Source organism: Stenella coeruleoalba (genome assembly GCF_951394435.1).
Source record: "Stenella coeruleoalba genome assembly, chromosome: 18".
Taxonomy (NCBI): Eukaryota; Metazoa; Chordata; class Mammalia; order Artiodactyla; family Delphinidae; genus Stenella; species Stenella coeruleoalba.
Window position 1 is genome coordinate 1,409,272 of NC_137164.1, and position 20,487 is coordinate 1,429,758.

The 20,487-nt window shown below is 44.2% G+C and overlaps 2 protein-coding genes across 4 annotated transcripts in view; both read right to left on the reverse strand.

The window, feature by feature from the left end:
* Window positions 1-4,638, reverse strand: part of ZDHHC20 (zDHHC palmitoyltransferase 20) — a 73,870-nt gene extending 69,232 nt beyond the window's left edge. For 2 of the 3 annotated variants that reach the window (XM_079903073.1, XM_079903072.1), the window contains exon 1: window positions 4,295-4,637. In XM_079903073.1, coding sequence (XP_079759199.1) covers window positions 4,295-4,412 — 118 coding nt within the window. In that variant the 5' untranslated portion in view covers window positions 4,413-4,637. Of the gene's footprint in view, window positions 1-4,294 lie in introns of all 3 variants that reach the window. The other variant, XM_079903075.1, reaches the window with a different exon arrangement.
* Window positions 4,639-12,115: 7,477 nt separating this feature from the next.
* MICU2 (mitochondrial calcium uptake 2) overlaps window positions 12,116-20,487 on the reverse strand; it is an 85,965-nt gene continuing 77,593 nt past the window's right edge. Inside the window, exons 9-12 of the mRNA XM_079903370.1 lie at window positions 17,953-18,124; window positions 16,079-16,187; window positions 15,504-15,661; window positions 12,116-13,938 (exon numbers count right to left, since the gene is read on the reverse strand). Coding sequence (XP_079759496.1) covers window positions 13,834-13,938; window positions 15,504-15,661; window positions 16,079-16,187; window positions 17,953-18,124 — 544 coding nt within the window. The 3' untranslated portion in view covers window positions 12,116-13,833. The remainder of the gene's footprint in view (window positions 13,939-15,503; window positions 15,662-16,078; window positions 16,188-17,952; window positions 18,125-20,487) is intronic.

The window sequence follows — 20,487 nt, forward strand, 5'->3', positions numbered from 1 at the left end:
CAGAAAAACAATAGAGAAAAATAAGTGAAATCAAAAGCTGGTTCTTTTGAAATCAATAAAATACATTGGAGTCAACTGTGTCAAGACAGTGTGCTCAATGTTGATGTTTAAGCTATTTATCTTGTCTCTTTCTAAATCTGAAGAAACTATGCAGGAAACATAGGAATTTTTAGATACATAGATTCAGAGGTTACCGTTCTATCCTACATATCCTCTGAAAAAAGATAAAAGGCATGCCCATCCTTGGACAAACCATACAGATCTTCCAAGTAATAGTTTTCTCAGAAGTAAAATAAAGGGATTGAATTAGATCATCTCTAAGATCTCTTTAAGGTCTCAGATCATCTAAATGCCAAATAACAGGTACACATCTACTACTAACAGCTCCCAACGACCTGATAAAATCCTAGGAAACTGTACTAGCACTTTCCCCAACAATAACCAGCTTGACCAAGCTGGAAAAGTTGGTCAATCCACCCATAACTAAACTCATATGTCTGAATATTAGCCTTGAGGAAAAAAATGAAGGATTTCAGTTTAATTTAAAATCAAGGGGGCTTCCCTGGTGGCACAGTGGTTGAAAATCCGCCTGCCAATGCAGGGGACACGGGTTCGAGCCCTGGTCCGGGAAGATCCCACATGCTGCGGAGCAACTAAGCCCATGTGCCACAACTACTGAGCCTGCGTGCTGCAACTACTGAAGCCCGTGTGCCTGGAGCCCGTGCTCCGCAACAAGAAAAGCCACCACAATGAGAAGCCTGCGCACTGCAACGAAGAGTAGCCCCTTGTCGCCACAATTAGAGAAAGCCCGTGAGCAGCGATGAAGACGCAACACAGCCAAAAATAAATAAATAAATAAAATTTTAAAAAATAAAAATAAAATAAAAAATAAAATCAAGGACCAATATTACTAATTACTCCATCGTTACTTCTCCGCTTTTCACCCCGTGAGATGGCCATCTCAGATGCATTACTTCTTACTCAACTTTATCCTCAATATTACTCCTACCAGTAATAGGAGTTGCTGATTATATATATTTCTATGTGTATGTGTATATATGTGTGTATGTGTATGGAATTACAGAATTAAGAAGTTATAGAGGCTAGGCTGGAACAAGGGCCTCTCATAAACAATTTATTTTTTCAAATGTCCTACGGTGGGCCATGCATTTTTACCATCTGAGATATTTAGGAACCTTCAGCTACTACCTTTCAGGAAAAAATTACCTTATATAAATAATTATAGATAAGACTGAAATCTGCCCTGAGTGTCCAGATCTGGATAATCAAGTCCACTACTCTTGCACAGTAGTTAAATATAAAAGCATGGACCCTGGAGCCAAACCACCTGAGTTCCAATTCTGGTTATGCCATTTACTAGTTGTATGACCCTGCACAAATCACTTAACTTTTTTTATTATGAGAATTAAATAAATTAACATATCTAAAGATACAATTATCATTCTCTCCCATCTAATTTGATAAAGAACACCAGAAACGGAGAAAATTCTGTAAAAATTATTGAAACAGCACTTTAAATAAAACTCACACTTCACTCAGTTTAAAGCTCCTATAAAGTTATACATTGATGTATCTCAGTAGGATGGTCTGTGCTTATACAAAAATAAATTATACATAAGTAGCATAAAGGACAGTTTTAGGGCTTCCCTGGTGGCGCAGTGGTTGAAAGTCCGCCTGCCGATGCAGGGGACACGGGTTCGTGCCCCGGTCCGGGAAGATCCCACATGCCGCGGAGTGGCTGGGTCCGTGAGCCATGGCCGCTGAGCCTGCGCGTCCGGAGCCTGTGCTCCGCAACGGGAGAGGCCCGCGTACCGCAGGGAAAAAAAAAAAAAAAAAAAAAGGACAGTTTTAATGTGAGAGTGAATGAGCTTTTACGCTCCACCATGTAGGCCAGTGACACTGCACAGCTCCCAAACGCTCCCTAGTTAAAGTCTGATAACTTAGAAACAGTAAACGCAGTCCCTATGTAAGACCTGTCACCACTGAGTATTTCAAAATTCTGCCAAGCATTTGGGCCTTAACTGTTGCAGAATGTTTTAACTTAATGAAATCCTGGGGGTGTGATCTCTAAATGACGGGCCTAAAGCCTAACTGATCTCCTAAGAGGGCAACCACTTAGCTCTGCCCCAATTCCCCATCGTGGACAGAACAATTACAGTTCCAGTGACCCTCTTGGCTCACGAAAAGTTATATGCAGAGTGGAAAGATGTGGGTCATACCCCTGTAGCCACTCAACAGCTGTGTGACCGACCAAAGGACCAGTCTCATTCCCTTCATCTGTAGAGACACCTATGCTCAGAGGCATGAAAGGGGTAAAGGGAAGAACGATGGAATGTTCCCCCCTACTAGCACATGCACGTTCCTTTCCCTTCATGTTTTCTTTTTTTTTTAAGAATTTTTTTTTTGATGTGGACCATTTTTTTTAAAAATAAATTTATTTATTTTTGGCTGCGTTGGGTCTTCGTTGCTGCGCACAGGCTTTCTCTAGTTGTGGCGAGCGGGGTTACTCTTCGTTGCGATGTACGGGCTTCTCATTGTGGTGGCTTCTCCTGTTGTGGAGCACAGGCTCTAGGCGCACAGGCTTCAGTAGTTGTGGCACGTGGGCTCAGTAGTTGTGGCTCGCGGGCTCTAGAGCACAGGCTCAGCAGTTGTGGGCACAGGCTTAGCTGCTCCGCAGCATGTGGGATCTTCCTGGACCAGGGCTCGAACCTGTGTCTCCTGCACTGGCAGCCAGATTCCTAACCACTGCGCCACCAGGGAAGCCCTGATGTGGACCATTTTTAAAGTGTTTATTGAATTTGTTACAATATTGCTTCTGTTTCGGTTTTTTGGCTGCAAGGCATGTGGGATCCCAATCCCAGCTCCCTGACCAGGGATGGAACTCGCACCCCCTGTATTGGAAGGCTAAGTCTTAACCACTGGACCGCCAGGAAAGTCCCTCCCTTCGTGTTTGATGTCACCTTTTGATATGTATGATAACCATCTACAGGTTAAATGTGCAGTTTCAACATAAACGCACATTTTCAAGTAAAGCTTCAGAACCTTTACTTTAAAACCACTATGGAATTAGAAGAGGGAGGGAATAATCTCTGATAGAAATAAGATTGGTGGAATAAATCTTATTCCCACTTCAGAGTAAATAGGTATGGGACTTCCCTGGCAGTCCAGTGGTTAGGACTCCGGGCTTCCACTTCAGAGGGCACGGCTTCCATCCCTGGTGGGGGAACTAAGATCCCGCAAGCCAGAGGGGTGCGGTCAAAAAGAGAAGGTAAAGTATCATCACCAAGCTGTTGAGGGTCCCATGATCATGATCACTTTCTGGAAGTAGCTTTAAGAAATACCTAAATCTGGTCAATTTTAATTGATGCAAACATTTTCGGCAAACATTTTGGTATCCAAAAGGATGAAACTAAACAATCCCATGCAACAGATGAACTCCATTATTATTTGCAAATGTATTCCACAACTAATTTATTCTAGATCTACTTGCAGGGATAGTTTCCTTGAAAATTAAATGTTTTATAGGTACAAAATAACTTTCTCAAACGTGGATATTTTCATTTAAAAACCTGCTCTCAAAACTTCTGAGCCAAAGCAGTCTCTCTCACGTGCAGAACTCGGTTTTAACCAAGTACTTATTCGCGAGCTGTACCAGCGCAGGGCCCTGACCCAAGGGTCCCGATTCTGCCCTTCCAAGTAGAGTGGGTGGTGCCACTTCTTCCCATTCAGACAATTAGCATCTACCTCCTATGCCTTTTCTCCGCTTAAGGTATACACTGCTGGGCCCTTCAGAAAACTGCACACTCGGCGTAGACCCAGACGAGATCATTCTGGGGGACCAAGGCACCAGGTTTTCCGACAGCACGGACCGACACGAGCGGCAGACACGCCGAGCGACGCGGAGGAGGCCGGCGGGTCCGGGGAGCGGCGGCTGGACCACGGCCCCGGCGTGGGCGCTCCGCGGCGACCCTCCGCCCGCGCTCAGGGCCCAGGGCCGAGGAGAACGCCCTCGGAACCCAGGCGGAGGGAACGTCAACTCCGCAAACAGCCGGGACACAGAGGCCGGGCCCAGCGGCCGCCGCTCCCTCGCCTCAGAAGCACATTGTGTCTAAGAGGTTGGACGCCGACCCGAAACACACGGGCTGAACCGGGCCCCGCGGCCGGGCTCGGGCGTACACACGCGAGCGCGGGGGAGCGCCCTGCCCACCGAGTGCGCCTGCCCGGCGCCGGAGGCCGCGCCGAGGGGCCTCACCCCGCCCCGCCCGGTACTCACACACGCACAGCTCCACCACGTACGCGTAGTAGGACCACACGACCACGAAGGTGATGAAGAGCACCGGCACCCAGCCCACGGTGCGCTGGCAGCAGCGCCAGAACGTGCAGGGCGCCATGTTCCGCCGGCTGCCTCGGCACCCAGCTGCCCGGGGTGGCGGGGCGCGCCAGACCCCCGGCGGCGGCGACGGCGGCGGGGGCGGAGGCAGCAGCAGCAGCGTCTACTCGGGCACTCCCCGCGGCTCGGCGCCCCGCCCCCGCCTCCGCCCCGTCCCCTCCCCGACCCGCGTCGCGCCCGCGCCCGGCCCCGCCCCCGTCGCATTGCGTCCGCTTCCACCGCCGCCGGGGGCGGGGCATGAATGGGCGTGGCCTGCTCGGCGGGCGGCGGAAGGGGCGGGGTAGCGGGCGGCGGAAGTGAGCGGAGGGAGCGTGCAGGCGCAGTGTGCAGCGTCTCCTGGCGGCCGGCGAGGGCGTGGCGCGGCTCTGGCTGACTGAGGCTCCCGTGGGAGGCTCCCCGCGGGGCGACCGCGCCCACTCGAGCTGTGGCCTCAGGGGCCCCATGTGCGTCTCATTTGGGACCCCCGCCCTTTGAAATAATTTGCTCGTGTTTCGGGCGGAAGCCCTCCGTTTTCGGAGATGGAAATCGTAGGTGCGTGTGATTTAGAATGGAAGCCGTGTAGTGTGTCAGTTTGATTTGAAACCCAAATTTAAGGTTGAGTTGTGAACGGGTAACAACCCTCTCCGTGCCCGGCAAAAACTACTGAAATTTCCAGAATTTGTTTTTACCTGGCGAATCTAAACAACGGCTGTAGTCATTAACGCCTGTAATCATTAAAGAACCTTCAAGTTTCGCTGCTTGCAGATTCGCGGGAGACAGATGACCCTGTTGAGTGAGTCCGTGACCTTGGCCTCTGGGATTGACCTTGGCCTCTGGGATGGACCTTGCCGCGGAGGGAGCACAGGAAGGGCAGGCACTCATCCCTGCCCAGGGCGTGGACGTTCATCTCCCCGTACCGCGTTCTTCTCTTTCGTGACGAAAGCAGATGGACAACGCCTGTTTGCCAGGCCCTAAGCCAGGTGTTCTAGTTCATGTAAAGGGGACAAATCATGTCCCAGCCAAGGCGGCTCCCCCATACCGCCTTGTGGGACAGCTTCTTCCTTCAGGACCGTGGCGTTCAACAGAGCCTGGAGGACATAGGGCAGCTCTCCGTCCCGGAAGTGTGCAGCTGCCCTGAGGACTGCATCTGCAGAGTCCCCACTGTCACCGCCACCCAGGAACTCCAAAATGACATTTTAAGTTCCCGTTCCGAGCTGAGGGCTGGGGAAGAATAAGGGCAACTAGAGGTAGCTGTGAAACCATTAGACACAGTTTACAGAAGCCATGTAGCTATAAATATGGAGAGTGAAGAAGAAAAAACCCCGGAAACTCATAAATTTAGAATTAAACTACAATTCCAAAACACACACACAAATCTAATACTAAGAGAGAACGCAAAAAAAAAAAATAATAATAATTAACAATAAGAACTTGAATTTGGGACTTCCCTGGTGGTCCAGAGGTTAAGGCTCTGCACTTCCGATGCAGGAGGGCTGGTCGGGAACTAATATCCCACATGCCGCGTGGTGTGGCCAAAAAAAAAAAAGAACTTGAATTCACTGAAAATAATTTTATGAAGCAGTCTTACAAAGGCTTTTAAAAACAGTATATGGCACGAGTTCCCTAGTGGTCTAGTGATGAGGATCCAGCACTTTTACTGCCGTGGCCTGGGTGTGTGGTGTGGCCAGAAAGTAAATATAATAAAAACAGTATATGGCATGCCCAAAGGGGTAAGTGAAAAAATAATTTCCATCTGAAAAGAACAAAAATTTTTGAAACAAAAGAATATAAATTGGGATAATAATAAAAAAGAACAGGTGGATTTTAAAAGTAACCATTTAGAAATCTTCAGAATATTAAAATATTGTCAAATTTAAAACTCTGAATAGACAGATTCTAATCTGGACACTGGAGAAGAGGGATTTAGCAAGTTGGAAGATGGTTCTAATTCATCCAGAACACAACACAGAATAATTTTTAAATATGAAAAGCATGGAAGATATACCGGCAGACTTAAACATACATTTATGATAAGCGTTCCAGAAGAGGATGAGAGGAATGTCAAAGAAATGAGTTTTGAAAAGATTAAGTATGAGAATATTCCAGAACTGAAGAAAGACATAAGTCCTTAAAACCTAGACACAGAGTAGTGAAACTATAAACATTTAGAATAAAGAGAAAAATCTTTAGGATTTTTCAGATTCCAGAGATAGAAATCAAATTTCCTTTGGTAACCAAAGGAACACTAACTACACTGGCAGCTGACTTCCCTCTCAGCGATAACAGATGCCAGAAGACAACAAAGTGGTATTTTCAGTGCTGAGAGAAAGTAATTAATATCCCTAAATTTTATAACCAGAGAAATGATCACTTAAGAGCAAAGGCAAAGTGAAAAGGCAGCCAATGGAATGGGAGAAACATTTGCAAATCATATATCTGATAAGGGATTGCTCTGCAGAAAATGTAAAGAACTGGCCCTTCCCCTCCCCCTGGCATCTCCCACCCCTCCGTCAGACCTGGCCCATCTCTGGCTCAGGGGAGCCTTCCCTTAATCCCTGTCCTTGCCTGGCTGCTAAGGAATTGGTCCCAATCTCACAGGACCAACTTTTCCCCAGACCTTGACTTTACTGAATGTAAAAGTAACATTTCCACTACCCATCCCTTAAACATCAGAAACGCTCCATCCATCAGCAGAGATGGGTTCCAGTTTATGGTGCCTTTTCCGCCCTTTTCTTTTTTCATCTTTTTATTTTGAAACAATTTTAAGTTTGCAGAAGAGTTTTTAAGATAGTAGAGTTCCTATATAGCCTTCACTCAGCCTCCCTAATGCTAACATCTTATAAAACCATGATGTATTTATCAAAACTAAGAAATTAACATGGATACAACACTTTAAACTACAGGCTGATTTTTACCAGTTTTCCCACAAATATCCTTTTCTGCCCCAGAATCCCACTTTGCATTTAGTTGCCACATCTTCTTAGTCTCCTCCAGTCTGTCTTCCTTGCTTTGCATGGAAAAACACTTTCAAAAAGTACTGGTCAGGTATTTTTCAGAATGTCCTTCAATCTGGGTTTGTCTGATGTTTTCCCATGACTAGACTGCGGTTGTGGATTTGGGGAAGAAAAGCACAGAGATGTGTGCCTTTCTCATCATGGCAGGTGGATGTGATGTTGACAAGCCTACTGTTGACGTTAGCCTTCATCACGTGCTTAAGGTACTGTGTCCACTGTAAAGTCACAATTTCCCTTTCCCTGTACTCTGCATTAGAAAACAGTCGTCAAGTCCAGCCACATTCAAAGGGAAAGGAATTAAATTCTACCTCCTGCAGGGAGGAATGTCAAGGACTTTGTGGCCATCTGTTCAATTTTGGGGGAGGTACTTTGAGGCTATGCAAATATCCTGCTTCTCTGCAAAGCTTCTCCCACTAATTTGAACATCCATTGGTGGCCCTTGGCCGCACCAGGCCTTTTTCTTTTTCTTTGCTGTGTAGTTGACTAATGATCTGTTTGTTGACTAATGAAATGCAGCCAAAAAGTGTGTCCAGAGACTCAGCTGTCACGGTGGGATGACAAATAGATTCCTGACCCTGATGACTGCAAGAGTTTCTGGTTTGGTTAGATCTGTGTTGGCTCATCTGGAATCTGTCCCCAGAAAGCTTCCGGGCCACTGGTTCACTGATCGGTCCAGGCACATGTTACTGACTGCATTTAGGCTACAGGGAAAGCCTGGGTGTGGCTGCTGCCTCAGGGAACATTGACTCCCTACCAGAAAAGAGCAGGTTTTTAAGAAACATTACGCAGCTCTACTGTCTGCATTGCTGTTATCTCTCTATGATTGTTCTGGATTGAGAACTGACAAGTTTCTGGCAAACAAAGGCAGAGTGGACACGCCATTCCAGACAGGAGAGGGGCACAGGCCAAGCTCTTGAGTGTGTGTCTGTGCGTGTGTAGGTGTGTGTGTGCGTGAGGGGGTGTCAGTATTTGGAACTGCCCTGTAGTCATTCAGCCTCTCTATGTTAAACCCCTGTATGATACACTCAGGTACTTCTCCTATGTATGATTATTTAATTAAAGATAGTTTCCCCAGACTGTGAGCTTTCTGAAAGAGGGACTAGGTCTGTTTTGCTTCCATGGTGAGCCCAGCACACAGTCGGGCACAGAAGAGGCACCGAATCATATTAATTGACATAACCTGGAATTAGGTGTGTCCATGCTTTCCCCACAGTTTTCTCAAACTCCCCATGACTCTGATCACAGAAGCAGTCTTGTATACGGTGGTGATGTTCTTAGTATTATTAGAATAGCGTTAAAGCTTATTTATATCATGAGGTGAAGAAACATTTGTGGACCAGCCTAGGGATGGAACCATGATGTGGAACGCTAGTAAGGATAAAGTGACTTGGGCATAGTGGAGAAAAGATGGGTTGTGGTGTCAGTGACATTTGGATTCAAGCCCCAGCTTCCTCACTTGTTAGCTATATAATATCGTGGGATTTATCTAAGTTCCCTGAGATTCAGTTTCTTCTATCAGGGATAATAGCATCAATCTCACAGTGGGAGGGTTAGATGAAATTTTATATACAATGTATGTATATACAGGTATATATGTAAAAATATGTATATATGTACTTGTATGTATACAGGAACCTGTACATCTACTGTGTGTATATATACTAGTATGAATATACGTATACTCGTCTACCTATCTAGTGTATCTATGGTTCCTGACGTATGGTCATTTTATCAGTTAGGATTCACATTAAGTATTTCGACAGAGAAAATTTACTACAAGGACGTGGTTAAACAGGTGTTAGAGAAGCAAAGAGCAAAGGGGACTGAGGTCCCACAGAGGAAGCACCTGCAGGAAGAGCCCCCCACCCCTGAGGCTGGGGCACAAAGAGAAGAGGGGCAGTGTGTTAGGATCCAGAAGCTTGAAGGAACGGCCCCGGGCTGCTTAGTGAGGGAAGCCTGCCAATGGTGCTGGTTGTCCGGGAGAACACAGCGATCTGGTTCTGGGAGTGCCAGAACGTTCACAGCAACCGGAACAGTGGGAGACTGGTACCAAGGGCTGCTAGGGTGCCGGCTGGGGCTCTGGGGACATTGGCAGGGCAGCAGCAGATGGGAGCACGGCCCAACCCAGCATCACAAGGCTGACTGTGTATGGGAGGGAGGGCTGGGAACAGAGACAACAGCTCAGCAACTAGCAAAATCACGGAACTTAATCTGTTGCGTTCATCACGTTAACCACTGCCTGGAATTCCATTGTACAACTCTAGCACAATTTATTTATCACTTTCATGGTGCTGGACATTCAAGCTAGTTCAAATGAATACAAATTAAATTGGTATTAATTGAGATGATGCTGCAATGAAAACTCCTTCAATTCCCTTTGGATTGTAACATTTTGTCGCTGGGGAGAGCTTGTATGACATGCTGTAAACCATAAAGGAGTTATTAATTAACACTGTTTTCTCCCAAGATTGAATGTCTAAATATTATGTAAATCCAGGTGTTATAAATGTTAGAAGGAAAATATTTTCTCCCGTTTCATCCTCTTGGAAAGAAAGCTTCCATACAGGGAAGTCTAGCACCTCGCAGAGTGCACTGGATAGAGCAGGTTCAATAGAGATTTGATACTAACGCTGCTGAAGAAATAACCTACCCCAAATACAATGCGTCACCTAGAGATTCCAGAGGTTAATTTCCTTCCTCACTGAACATAAGCAAACACAAATTTCATGTGAATGGGCACCATGGTAGTGCCCTGTGTTCATTTCTCTACGAGCTGGGGGATATTTAAGCAAGGCTCGTCCGGCCAAAGTCTCCTACGGGGCTCCTTCAATAAGTCATTTTTGAAATACTCTGTAATTTTCTGGGTATTTGCTTGGTTTTTCTGTTAAAGGTCACGCTTGGTGCTCAAGGAAGATAAACTATTTTGGAAAAGCAAGAGTGCCATCTTGTGGAACATTTGTGTTGCAGTTCTTTTATTTTAAAGGAGCTGCCGGGCTACGTCCCCGGACGGGCAGGGTTCTCCTCATTTTCTCCCTGAATCTCATCTTTCTGTCTCATTTATTCTACGGCACTGGGATGCTATTGGTGTCAGTTTGCCCCCAGCTTTTGAGGACGTGCCGTTTCCCTTAAACACACCTTAGCTCCTCGTCTGCCCTGTGCTGCCTTTATCTACTTCTCTGTTTCCTTCTTAGCATCAGACTCTGATTTTGCTGTTTGCTTCGTACCTCCCCGGGGAAGATCGGGGAAATTTCTTTAAAAATCCACGTAACCGTTACAATTTAGAGGGAAATCCCTGCCGCTTAGGAGGAGAGCGGGGCGACCGTGGAGTTGAACAGCTCTCCAGAGGTCAGGAATCCTCCGCTGAGCTCCAGCCTCTGTCCCGGGCTGACTGGAGGTCGGCTCAGCTGCTCACCTTGTGCTTTCCTTCGGAACAAGGTCGGCAGACAGGGCGGCGTCTGGAGAAAGGCCTCACGGGTCACTGAGAGGAGGTTCAGGCGCCCGTACTGCAGGGCAGGTGCCGCCTTTTCTCCCTTCTCCTTCCTCCTGTTCATCACCACCCGGGCGGAGGTGAGGGGTGGCGGGATACGGGACACTCGGAGGCTTAGAAAAGAGAAAAGACCCGGGGCTACAGGGCCTGGCCGGCTCCTCTCTGCTTCGCCACGTCTCACCGAAAGTCTAAAACGTGCCCCAGTAAGAGGAGGAGAAAATAAAATATACAAATCAAATGAGAATCTTTTCCATAGCTGTTAATTTAGGGAACACTTTCAGATATACTGGTGACAAAGGGTTACATATGGAGAATTCTTGGAGCAAGTCCTCAGTGGGCAGCCGACTTCTTGAAATCGCCCCTGATCTCTGGCGCTGAGTCATAGACCTGCGGGCCCCCGGAGACCCCCAAACTGGTCTCAGCCGTTAGACTCTCCACGTGGGGAGGAAGCACCCACCCTCGCCGCCCTCTGGGAGCAGCAACCCCCTTTTGATAAGCCTCCTTCTCTGCCCCCTCCAGCCCTGGGGGTCAAGGAAGCTGCGCGCGTTCCGTACAGACGCCACCCTTCGGGGCACACATGATTGGCCAGGGGTGGACCCTGGCCCCGGCGGCAGCCAAGCAGCACTTCCCTGGTCCTGCGCTGGGCCTGGCGCAGCCAGAGAGGATGGAAGTGACGCACAGAGCAAACGGTGGTGCGGGCCCCGGTGGGTCCTTTAGTATAGTAGTGTCTGAACATGTGCATATTGATTATATGCTATTTTATTATAAATTAAAAAATATAGGTTAGTGCTTTATGTTATTAAAAATATGTAAGGTTATGTTACGTATAAATTTCATTTCAGGATAGTATAAGGGCATTAGAAAAAGAAATTAAAAAAAAAATCGTGGTGGTGGGGAAAGGATATTAGGTCTCACCTGGTGGAGAACCAAGATGTAGATATGAATCCCTTCTTGGCTTCTGACATTTCCAAATACTTTTTCTCAGCTATTTACCACTGGTTAACCTTGTCCATATCATACATTGTTTTTTAAAAATAGCTTCTTTAAGGGGCTTCCCTGGTGGTGCAGTGGTTAAGAATCCACCTGCCAATGCAGGGGACATGGGTTCGAGCCCTGGTCCGGGAAGATCCCACATGCCATGGAGCAACTAAGCTCGTGCGCCACAACTTGTGAGCCTGTGCTCTAGAGCCCGTGCGCCACAACTACTGAGCCCACAAGCCACAACTACTGAGCCTGCACTCTGGAGCCCGTGCTCTAGGGCCTGTGCTCCGCAACAAGAGAAGCCACTGCAATGAGAAGCCCATGCACTGCCATGAAGAGTAGCCCCCGCTCGCCGCAACTAAAGAAAGCCCACGCGCAGCAATGAAGACCCAACGCAGCCAAAGATAAATTAAAAAAAAAAAAAGCTTCTTTAAGATATAATTCACATACCATATAGTTTACCCACATAAACAATTCAGCGTCTATTGGTGTATTACAATACTGATTTTTAAAAATTACGTTAAAAAGGATATATATGTATATACACACAAAATTGCCCTTTTAACCATTTTAAGTGCACAATTTAGTGGCATTAATTAAATGTGCAAACATCACCATTATGCATTTCCATAATTTTCCATCACCTTAAACCCAAATTCTGTAACCATTAAGCAGCAATCCCCCATCCCCTGTCCTTCCCAGCCCCTGGCAACCTCTAGTCCACTTTCTGTCTCTATGAAGTTGCCTATTCTAGGGACCTACATAAGTGGAATCATACAATACTAGTCCTTTTGTGTCTGGCTTACTTTACTTAGCATAATATTTCCAAGGTTTGCCTGCACCTGTCTTGGAATCAGCTGTTTATCCAGAGAGTGGAGCATGTTTTAAATATTTGCACTATTCTTGAGAAGCATATTAAAAAATAATTTTTATTTGCCATATTTAAAATATTTATATTTAATGCCAATTAAATTCTAGTACAATTTTAAACATTCACCCATAAACCACTATATCCCAAGAGACCCTTATCATGTGATCAAGGTTCTCCCGATCACACTTTTAAAAAAAAATTTATTTATTTATTTTTGGCCGCAATGGATCTTTGGTGCGGTGCATGGGCTTATCATTGCGGTGGCTTCTCTTGTTGCGGAGCACGGGATCTAGGCACTTGGGCTTCAGTAGTTGTGGCACGCGGGCTCAAAAGTTGTGGCTCATGGGCTCTAGAGCGCAGGCTCACAAGTTGTGGCACAGGGGCTTAGTTGCTCCGTGGCATGTGGGATCTTCCCGGACCAGGGGTCAAACCCGTGTCTCCTGCATTGGCAGGCGGATTCTTAAGCACTGTGCCACCAGGGAAGCCCCCCAAAATGTAGTTTTAAACAGTACATATAAAACAAAATGCACCTCAGTAATTTTTTATCTTTATAAATACTTTATTCTGTTTCCAGAACATTCCAGAATACTGAAATTTACATATTACTTTAAAGACAACTAATATACAGCTCACTGAAATAAAATGTACAAGAAGTCTATGAGATGTAAGGTACAGATAAGAAAGCCTGAAATGTTTTAACTTAATTTGCCCTACTAGGAGCATCAGGACTGCAGAATTGATCCTGGCCTCACGTCAGTGACTCTTCCTGTGCGCCTGTTGACTGCTCCAGAGAACGTGCTGTGCTGCTGTGTTGACACCAGTGAATGACCAGGTTTTCCATCTTATCAAAGTGTTACTTCAATCCTAGGCTTTGGACAGAGTCCACTGTCTGTTTTTGTAAAAGAATACTTTCTTTTTACGAAGTTCTGTAATGAAATCTTACTGAGAAATTATTGAATCAGAAAGCAAATACAAGGCATCTTTATATTACAAAGGAAATCAATGAAGACTTAAGAAGATAACCATCTAGTACTTTAAGAAATCCCCAGTTCCGACACTTGGAGCAACGTAATTCCCACATTATGTTTTTCTATAAAGGACCTCTTCCTGCTTGTTTCCAGACTTCTTTCACTCCTTTAATGCTTTCTTTTTTCACACATTTCCAGTATTCTTGTATACTGAGCTGTTGCGGCACCTGTTAACCAAAAATGAAAACGAAGGGTCACAGTCTGCGAGTTAAACCCGGTTCACACGTGCTTGTCACTGCACAGTCCCACATTCCTCCAGAAAGGACTGGAGGTGATGGCGCTGTGAAGGTGACTGCAGCAGACTGTAAACTAAAGGTAAAGGATGAGAAGTGAATGTGAGTTGCGAGTATCCCAGGGTACCGAGAGAATAGAGGCTCCTCCCCAACAAGGAAACAAAGACTTCGTGTGGCTTTCTTTCATATGTTGGTTTTAAAATGTAATTATTTCATAATGTTTTTGGTTTTCTGGTGAACTTCAGTTAGCTATGTGGAACAAAAATTACAAGCCTAAAACTTTGACCTACCCTTGGCTAAAATTAAAAAGAAAGAAACCGTAAGTCACAATATACTTGATGAGAAGCCTTAAGAAGAAACAGTGGGTTGGCCAAAGAGTTCGTCTGGGGAAACACGAATGAACTCTCCGGCCAACCCAATGATATGGTGATATATAATATACTGTAATTCTCACGAGTACTGTGTGGCTACGGTTTCTCTCAGTTAAAGGAGAAGCAAAGGTTAGAAACCATCTGGCTCCTGGTGGTCATATGCACAGCATGGCTGGAAATCCACCAAGTGGAAGCAAAAGTCGATTTCAGATTATATTTATGTCCTTTTCCTATCACTGATTTGAAGCTCTTCTCTTTAATATGTTTTTGAGAAACGGCAAAGAGGCTGCTGGATATGTTAAACTGTTAACTGGAAAGGCTGGTTTAATTTCCAGGAATGTGATCGTTAACTATGAGGTGCTGGATAAGCACAAGCTAGTGGAAATCATTATTTGTTCATTTTCCGTAAATAATGTTTGCAGCAGGAAAACGAATGTGCTCTTCTAAGTTGTAATTGAACAGCTCTGTTTACATGAACCCACCGCAGTCTCTCTCCTGTTCTCTCTCCTGCCTTTCTTCTGCACTCATTACCTACTTATCATCTCCTGGAACCTTGTTTTCAGCCTGCGGATGGCTTTCATGAGTGTCTCTAGCAGATTCTAATCTAAACAAGATTTTGAGTTTGATTTGTCCCTCAGGTATAGACCACTACGTGAATCTGAGTGAACAATGATAAGAGCTAACATCTACTTCAAGTGTCTCAGCCACTACATTAAATATTTTACGCTCAACTCTCATAATAATTCTTTCTGGTAGATTCTGTTTCTCACTGTTACAGATGAGGAATCTGAGGCTCAGAAAAATTAAGTGTCTTTGCAAGATTTGGCAGTTAGTATGTGATAGGGCTGGGGTTTGAGTCTAGGTGTCTAACTACAAAGCCCAAAGCAAAATTCTAGGCTAGGACTTCTGAGTAGCACTTCCTGATTCAGACTATTTTTAAAAAAAGCAAAGAAAAACGGTGGATCCCATCTGTAGGAGATACTTCAGTTTTGTAACTATAGCTTATGATCTCTTTAAAAATGATGAAAACTCCATTTAAGACTGTACATTTGCTCAAATTCTAGGTTTACTTCCATTCATTTAACTACATTTGAACATGTAACTATTTAAAAACTCAAAATCTGTTACCCATAAACCTCGATGCATCCTGTTTTTTAACACCCCAAGAAACTCTTCGTGACTGAGACACTCATCACCATCCAAATCAAAGATCTTGAAGACGGTGTCCAAGATATTGTCGGAGAGTTCTTGTCCCGTTGCTACCTTCACAGCTCTCTTAAACTCCGCTAAAAGGAGAAAATATAAAAACTCATCAACAATGTAAAATAGTCTAAGTCTAAATGTTTATTATTTGAGAAGTAAAAACAACTCTATATATTTATCACTTGGGAAGTAAAACAAGAACAAAAATGTGTTCAAATAATAAACTTGGCTGAGAAATGTCAGCACGCTATTTTAATGTAATCAGTGTTTTGAACACAGATATTTAAATATTTTCTTCTACTTCTCGGGGGAAAGGTAAAGTAAAAGCAAAAAGTAATTGTTAATAAACTGTTGTAAATCTGGAATAACCACATTGAATTCATTGAAAGGCCAATCAACTGTTTTTTCTGGTAAGTGGTCCCTTGATTGGTATCAACCAGGTGAAGAACAGAGTGATACTGTTTACAGATGATACAAATTAAGTGATTCATGTAACTTACCTAGTCTGACAGGGCGATGAGCTAGACTGAACATCTGCATGGCAATAGCGAAGTCTTCCAAGTGGGTCGCAAAATGACAAAATGACTTGAACTCATCCAAACTAATGCTCTAATAAAATAACAAAGTGAGTTTTTATTACAATCTTGTAAACACATTAAATGATTTTATGAATACAACTGTGCGTCCTCTTTTCTGTCATAAAGCCTGTGCACTTACATCCTTCTAAGCAAGTCTATTGAAAAATCTGAGATGCAGGATAACAACAGAACTATAGATTCTAGAGATTAGGAGGAACCCCAGGAGGTTACATGCAGGGCCCCTGGGTGTGCCCGTGCAGACTGAGCACTGTGTGAGCGTGAGTGCATGGCTGGGGGCCCTGGGGCTGTGAGCGTGGGGCTGTGGGCGTGTGTTACAGCCCCGCTGTATCTCCTCAAAGGTCCTACGTGGGGCTTCCCTGGTGGCGCAGTGGTTGAGAGTCCACCTGCCGATGCAGGGGACACGGGTTTGTGCCCCGGTCCAGGGAGATCCCACATGCCGCGGAGCGGCTGGGCCCGTGAGCCATGGCCACTGAGCCTGCGCGTCTGGAGCCTGTGCTCCGCAACGGGAGAGGCCACAACAGTGAGAGGCCTGCGTACCGCAAAAAAAAAAAAAAAAAAAAAAAAAAATTTAATTGCTGGAATGTGACTCACTCCTTTCTTTTCCTGCCTCTGAGGCTGGCGTTTCTAGAAGATGGGGGAGCTCCAAAGGGGCGGAGCCTCAGAGAGTGTGGGTCCCCCAGCAACTGCGTGGGCAGGGTCTCCCACCAGCCCACAAGGGATGTGCAGCATGACTGAGAAGGAAGCTCTCCCATGTCAGCCTTGGGCTTCCAGGGCTAACGTGAAAGTGCAGCAAACCTAAGCTGTTCAGACTGTACAACATTACATTTACAGAGTGATTTAAGGGACAACTGCTATGTTTATAATAGTAAGACATTCTAGTCAATACCAGGGGGTGTCTCTACAGTTAGATAAGTTTTCTTTTCTATCCATCAAGGCTTTAAAGTTTTTTCTATATATTTCTTGTTAAATTTATTTCTGATTGTTATATATCTCTATTGCAATTATAAATGAGATCTTCATTATATTTTATTATCTTTTTCCTCATTACAGAGATAGATTTAAAAAAATTATGTAAAAACACATGCCCACTAAGAGGTAAAATGAGGTCTGGGTTTAAAAAAAAAAAGTATTCATTTATTTATTTTTGGCTGTGTTGGGTCTTCCTCGCTGCACGCGGGCTTTCGCTAGTTGTGGTGAGTGGGGGCTACTCTTCATTGCAGTGCGCGGGCTTCTCACTGCGGTGGCTTCTCTTGTTGCGGAGTGCAGACTCTAGGCACGCGGGCTTCAGTAGCTGTGGCACGCGGGCTCAGTAGTTGTAGCTCGCGGGCTCTAGAGCGCAGGCTCAGTAGTTGTGGTGCACAGGCTTAGTTACTCCGCGGCATGTGGGATCTTCTCAGACCAGGGCTCGAACCCATGTGCCCTGCACTGGCAGGCAGATTCTTAACCACTGTGCCACCAGGGAAGTCCTGAGGTCTGGGTTTTAATTTGGGGTAGCGGGGCACATAATGAGGGAACTTAAAAAACAAAAAAACCCCCAAAAAACCACCTGCCCATTTGAAAAAAAAGTTTTTTGGAACAATAAAGTAAAAAATTACTCAAAATCTTACCACTGTCCATTAACTATTATTAACAATCATCATTTCATGCATCACACACTTATATAATAGACAGTAGGTTAGTCTTCATTAATTTGGAAGTTACTTTATTGAATTATATAAACACGTCTAACTTACTGTTTCATTTTCATCATGAGCGTAATAAAAAGGCACACCAACCTCTCCTGCGGACAGCTTCTCTCTCACATTTTTCCAATAAACGTCTTTATTTTCAGTGTTGGTGAATAAAAGGAGCCATTCTGCGAAGTCTTCTTTTCTCATGAAACTCAGACCTTTAGAGAACTGAAGGAACTCCATTTCTTGGACCTCCGTCTGCAAGCTTTCCATAAATCTAAATGTTAAAATATGAGATGGATGTCAGTAACTCATGGCTTCGCCTTAGTGCTATAAACGGACTGCAGGCACCTTAAGCAGCACCTCTATGAGTTTCAATACGTTGCAGATCCCCTTACGTACCTTCCACGTGTTAAAAGATCTGTACTACATGTCATGTCACAATTTAACAGAAATATACATGGGGAGCAAAATATATTCTCGTTCAATGGGAGAAGAACTGTCACTGTTAAAAATTTACTTGCTTTAGAGCCTGCATTTATTCCGCAGACCTTAAAAGTATGACGGGGAAGTTTGATTTCAGGCTTCTACCTATGTGATAGGTAAGAGTCGGTTTCCTACAACATTTTCTGAATGTACTGGATACATGAATTTATTTATCAATGCCGTGTGTCTTTGGGTCAAAGCAGAATTTTATCTAAAATTTGAAGCATTTCAAGTTTGGGCTGATCAACTAACTCTTTTAGTGATACGCTTTGTCCTCCGTTTTACTGAGTTTTACTGTACTGGGTGCTGTGATGGCATCAACTGATTCTTACAAAGACTGTTAAAAGGGTGTTTTACTTGCAAATGAGTGTACAGTGATAAGGGAGGTAGAAAATATGGTATAAAAACATTACTAACTGTTCCTTTCCTTTTTCTTTTTCTTTGGGCTCTACCTGAGGCTGAAATATTATAAACTTAATTGTTGTTAAACTATCCATTGTCTGGTTTAAGCTCTTTCATCTTAACTAATTATACTACTTCTGAAGAACATTAAATATGCTTAATGATAAAATCTTGTCTCAAATTATACGTCTTGTCAAGACATGAAAGTCTGGGACATGATACTGGACATAAATATCTGAATTGAAGAATTTACAGTACAAAAGGCCACCAAATGCATCCTGAACAAATTAAATAGTTTATAAATTAGTGTCTTAATTGGAAGACAGTGTCATAATTGGAAACAACGGGAGAAATCTGTTTTGCTTATCTGGGTTTTTTAGGCCACAGTGTCTTGTAGAGTATTTACTACTAATTTGCAAGTTTACCAATCAAGGCCATTCTTCCCGAGAGCCGATCGCGGAATATATTTACCAGCACAGCACTGCTTACAGACATCTCTGAATTTATAAAAGCTCTTCATGAATTTAGAACATCCTCAACTAATCACTGGTATTTCAGAATAAAAAAAAAATCCCAGTCCTAGAAAGTATATCTGCATCAATATCTTCCTAATTTTTCCTGATGAGAAAACTTGAGACCAATTTTCTTCCCTTTCCAACCACTTCCCTATCTTCAGTCACAAAGTTATTTTAAGTTTTAACTATTTATTGGAATAAAAAATGAGGTCAAACATACCACACAGGAAATAAACACAGGGGTTATTTCTGGTCACTAGTTTTAGGGCTAACCGTTGAGTTTAGAGGAAGAGAAAAAGAAATGCAGAAGACAAGTCCCCAGTAAAGTAAGACGACAGGGAGGAAGAGACAGGAAAAACAAACAAGACAAACAGGCACTGGCACAGAGTGGGTAAACACCATCGCCAGCTGCCTGCGGAGTCTGAGCTTCAGTATTTTTTCCCCTGAACTATATATATGCTGATAAAGAACTGAATTTTCACAATTAAATTACCTGTTGATTTCATAACAATGAATAGACACCAAAATTCCAGGAAATAGAACTTAAATTATACTTTAGCTTTTACTGAAATGGCTAAGTGGTATTTCAGCTGGAGAATCTGACTAGTTGTAGAAGTAAAAAAAAAAAAACCCAAACAAGCCACCAATTTATCCACATGTTCCCTCAGTCACTGGTAAGTTTCTCTTGACACCTGATGGCATCTACTAAGACCATCTGTCCCTCTGGTCACCTGGGGGGACTACTTCCTTGAAAGCCCACCCAGTGCCCCCAACCACCTAGCAAGCAACTGCAGGACCACCTCTTTCAGAAACTCTGTGACTGCTCAAAACTTAAGACAAACCTGTGTCTGAATTTCACCTCTCCAATTTCTAGTTACATGATCTATTATAATAGTTATACCTGCATCACATGTAAGCTTGTGAACAGCCTCACTGAGTGGGTCTCATCATCACCATCTCACTGGTGAAGGAACAGACCCGACGCTCAGGTCCAATCGCTTGTCAAATCAAATCACACTTAGCAAACTGTCAAGTTCCGCAATGGAACCCAGGTTGTCTAAATCATAAATATGTGTTTTTTTTCAAAGTATAATATTGTTTCTCTAAATGAGAAAACTAGTATCTCTAGGTAAATACCATAATTAGCTACCACAACACTAACTCTGTGTCACCTTCCCTGCCTTTCCTTGAGACTTATAAGCTGTACCTTATAAAACAATATCCTTTATCAGACAAG